Below are 4,338 nucleotides of genomic sequence, written 5' to 3'. Positions count from 1 at the left end.
CTCCGGCTGCGACTCCGGCTTCATCTGCTTCTCCTGGTATCGCTGCAGCTGCAAGAGTTTCTCTTCGATCTCTGGGTTTAGGTTTTCTTGCTTCAGTGCACTTTTTATTGCTAGAAAATGTTTAATGGATCTTTAATTGTAGATCGGTGTAGAAATAAAAATTGGTTTCGTTTACTCTAACGTTTAATTTTCTAGTATTGTTGAAAAAAGGGATGTCTACTCTAAAATGGTTTCACTAGGACTATCTAGGTTTCCCTATGCTCCTATACTTTGTATTGTAATTAGTCTTGTATTTTATTGTAATGTTGTACAGTAGGTGAATCCAACTCATGAAGAAAAATAACAATAATCTAAATTATAACGATCTGGTGAGTATCAACAAGAATGCTAAAAATCGAAAACTACCTCTTCGCTTATGCTTGTAAACTTAATTATTCTTTAATGGTTAGTTTGTGTGTGTGGAGACTTTAACTGTTAATTAGTTAATTAAAAAAACTTACTCTGCTGTATATAGTCTGGAGTTAAAATAAATTTATTGGCTTGCACGCCGTCGTGTACAGAGTTAACAATGTCTGTTTTAGTATTATTCTCCGGTATATCTTCAGGCTTAGAGGGCATAGCCTCCTTGTGGCTGGCGGCCACTGCCACCTTGTCCTCGCCGTTCACTAAGGACTGACGTTTTGTACGGTCTTCTTCATTACCGTCCTAAAATTAAAAATGCTAGATTTGTTGACATTTTGCATCATTCGTTGCAATATCATTGAATCTGTAGCCACTTGATGACTAAAACTCAAATTGTAAAAATGGATTATTTCAAGGAAATAATATGACAGTATATTCCATGTTGAAAGACAATTTCTTTGCACTATTCGAAATAATCGAATATACTCAAAAGAAATAGTCAAAATGGTATGAATAAAATGGTAACAAAAATGGTTTAAAATCAAGTAAATATGCAAAACATGATACAAAACATAAAAGTATAACAAAAATGAATAAACAGCCGTTTGTGGGAATATATCAGTTAATGTTATTATATGGAACATCTACATAATGTACATCGGCAGTGTAAAATGTCCGTTTATTGTTTAAAATTAAAAACTTGAACATGTGCTTAGGTACGCAATTGCCCATACACCCCCACAAAACGTTTAACATAAGATGCAAAAAAAGGAAAAAGAAACAGACATATATAAAAGGACTTAATAAATAAAAGTCGTTCCTGATTATAATATTTTATTAAATTGATATTGCACTAGCCATTCATAGTTTACTGTATCAGAGTATCAACTAGAGGTACAGACAAGTTAAGGTGGTGTATGAGCAATTTGTTACCGGAACCATTTCCATAGTCAGTGGGCTACAATCAATACTTTATAACAATGCTAATCAATATTTGGTAATATTGTACAATTCCACATTAACCAATGCAACATACAACTGCATACATTACGCCTACACAATATGTTATAAGAAAACATTACCTTTAATGTAGAATATTAAAAATTGACATACCATGGATATTGTAAAAATATATTCTTTTTACGATCCTAAGGATAAGTATTAATGTGGCACTGCACCGCAAGTGGGGGCCGACAACTACTCACATGTATCAAGTTAATCGTTTAATATAGTGTGTTGTACACATATTCGTTGCGGAGCACTAACGTAAAAAAAGACAACTTATTGAATCTATCCTTAATCCAACTGCTGGTATAAAATGTTTCATTATTTGTAGATTTGATTAAAAAGAAAACTATTTTAACACATTACACTAAATGTGCAAAATTACCACATTGTCCTGCACAATTTACTAAAACTGTTGCGTTAGATCGAAATAATACTGCGAATTAACTATAGTTACCCCATGGAAATCTTACTTTAATATGCAGTATGAAAGTGCGGAAAATAAAGCTAACAAAATGTGCGCATTTAAATTTTAGATATAAAATATTAGATCTATTTATATAAATATTTATACGTCAATTTGACTAAATGAAGACGGTTTATGTCCATCAAAAAATAAAATAAGATTTGATGATTTTAAAATGAAGACAGGTAACCGAGTAAGGCAGGCCTGCAGGAATAAATAAAGTCATCTGCCGTCCGCAAGCGCGATACATTTTCCGCGTTTTCACTGCATTAACTATATAACACATTTTCTAAATTATCACTAACAATATACATGTAATCTTTGGTGTAAAACAAATGCGGAGAAAATCCTTCCATACTTTAATTTAATAGACACAATAATCACAATTCTAGACATCGCTCGTTTAACATTCCTACTACATTCAAGGTATATTTTTATATGAGAATATAAACACAATACAGTGTTGATTATTACCATTGTGAGGCTTTCTGCGTGTGATGTCTAAAATCGTGTTTTATGATGTTGACCAGTCTTTATAGTATTTACATAAATACTTACGATACTAAAGCTATACACATCTTAACAGTCCACTAGTGACGGTGCAAAGTATATCATACGGAATCAAACATGTATCGTAACATGGGGTAATAATGATTACAAACATGTTAATATTTATAATGTTTTACATAAAAGTATAAGACACAAAACCAGTCTTTTTACTTTGAACCTAATCATATCTTTATGACAGTTTATGCGTTAGTCCTAAATACTATTGTAGATGATCGGTTGACGTCGAAGTTTGTCGTATTTGAAGTGGATTACTTGCACCATTTACAATTCTTAAGGAACTATAATACCTTGTGCATTTGGTGTCTGTTACCAAAAACCTATGGGGTAAATATTATCCTCCACGCCTGACATGGTGCTTTAATAAAACATGTTGGAATGCCACAAACCATCCTCTTTGGTTGGTTTGTGACACTAAATATTGTTTTTAAAGACAGACCCACAACCCTACTTGCTGGCGTACTGTCAATAATATAGGGTCTAGATCATGATAAAAAAATGTTAGATTCTTCTTGCCATGGTCAGTGATACAAAAACGTATTTTAGATCAACAAGAAAAATTGGCAATGGTAATTTGATGTTGTTATAAAATGTTCAAATTAAATTAACGACTATTGATTGATGTTTGTAAGCAAATATTGTGCACCTACTACGTTTATTAAATTGACCGACTTTATGCAAAGTGCAGACTTTTTAAAAATATTTTTCTAGTGTATGTAGTTAACGAATATTAACATATTCAAATTAAAACATTTCGATATAATTTTGTGTTTTTGTCGTTTATATATAATTGAAAATACGAAACGGAGAATGTTCTAATAAGCTATTATGATAACTTTGCACCTACAATTGGTAATAATACATGACGTTTTTTATAAGTTACACGTTACAACATAGTAATTATGATAACCATAAATTAACTTCGGTTTGTTCAATTCTAGTAGTAATAGATTACCTGGTGCGCGGGCAGCGAGAGCGCCTGCAGCGGCTGCAGCGGCTGGAAGTGCTGCAGCTGCTGGATGTGCTGCAGCGGCTGCAGCGGCTGCAGCGGCTGCAGAGTGGGCGGCGCCGCCACGGCCGCCACTGCCGGCAGCGCGCCGGCCGCCGCGTTGGGCGAGGGGTGCACGGCCAGGTACATCTTCCTGGGCCCCAGCATGCCCTGCTTCCCCGTCGCCTCCTGGGCTGTGAGGCACATTGAACCACATTGAACATACTATCTACTATTACACTTTATTGTATTATTTTACAACCCTTTAGACCTGGAAATACTGAAAACGTTTTGGACGAGCTTACCAATGAGCCAGTGGAAAAAAATATTATATCAAATTCTAAAGATGTCGAAGCAAATCCATATATGTTGTTGCAATCGAATAAAGCAAAGGTGAAGTGGTGACCTTTCAACAGCTGCTGCTTGACCTGATGCTGCACGAGGGCGAGCTGCTGCGGCGACAGCGAGTAGCCGTGCAGGCCCTGCAGCACGATGCTCGGCCCGCTGCTCGTCTGCATCACCTGAAATACACACAGCACTCATCACATTCAAATCACTCTTCATATCATCTATACATATAATAAAATTGGAGTGTCTGTTTGTAATATCAAGTATTTGCGTTACTGATAATGAAACCGCATTATTTTTTTTTTGTCTGTCTGTCTCTCTGTCCGCAATCCGCGTTTGTTCCAGGTAATCTCCGAAACGGCTGGACCAATTTCGACCAGATTTTCACTTAGGGGTAGCTGACATAGACGGACATATTATATGCTATTTTTTAGAAAATTCCGCACTGTCAAAGTGGCGACCGGACCGCTATGTCTGGAACGGGTGGACCGATTTGGACGGGACTTTGGCTGGAAGGTAGCTGGTAAAAAGGACATTCACGAGGGAATGTTATAGACGACCA

At 35.8% G+C, this 4,338-nt stretch overlaps 1 protein-coding gene across 1 annotated transcript in view; it reads right to left on the bottom strand.

Moving 5' to 3' along the window:
- Positions 1–4,338, bottom strand: part of LOC106109161 (nucleosome-remodeling factor subunit NURF301) — a 14,395-nt gene that overhangs the window by 2,286 nt on the left and 7,771 nt on the right. The window contains exons 12-16 of the mRNA XM_013290566.1: positions 4,165–4,174; positions 3,835–3,966; positions 3,396–3,622; positions 501–705; positions 1–110 (exon numbers count right to left, since the gene is read on the bottom strand). Coding sequence (XP_013146020.1) covers positions 1–110; positions 501–705; positions 3,396–3,622; positions 3,835–3,966; positions 4,165–4,174 — 684 coding nt within the window. The remainder of the gene's footprint in view (positions 111–500; positions 706–3,395; positions 3,623–3,834; positions 3,967–4,164; positions 4,175–4,338) is intronic.

Source organism: Papilio polytes, unplaced genomic scaffold (assembly GCF_000836215.1).
Source record: "Papilio polytes unplaced genomic scaffold, Ppol_1.0 DF821289.1, whole genome shotgun sequence".
Lineage (NCBI taxonomy): Eukaryota > Metazoa > Arthropoda > Insecta > Lepidoptera > Papilionidae > Papilio > Papilio polytes.
The sequence above is the reverse complement of the archived record's forward strand: the minus strand, read 5'-3'. Positions and strand labels throughout refer to the sequence as shown.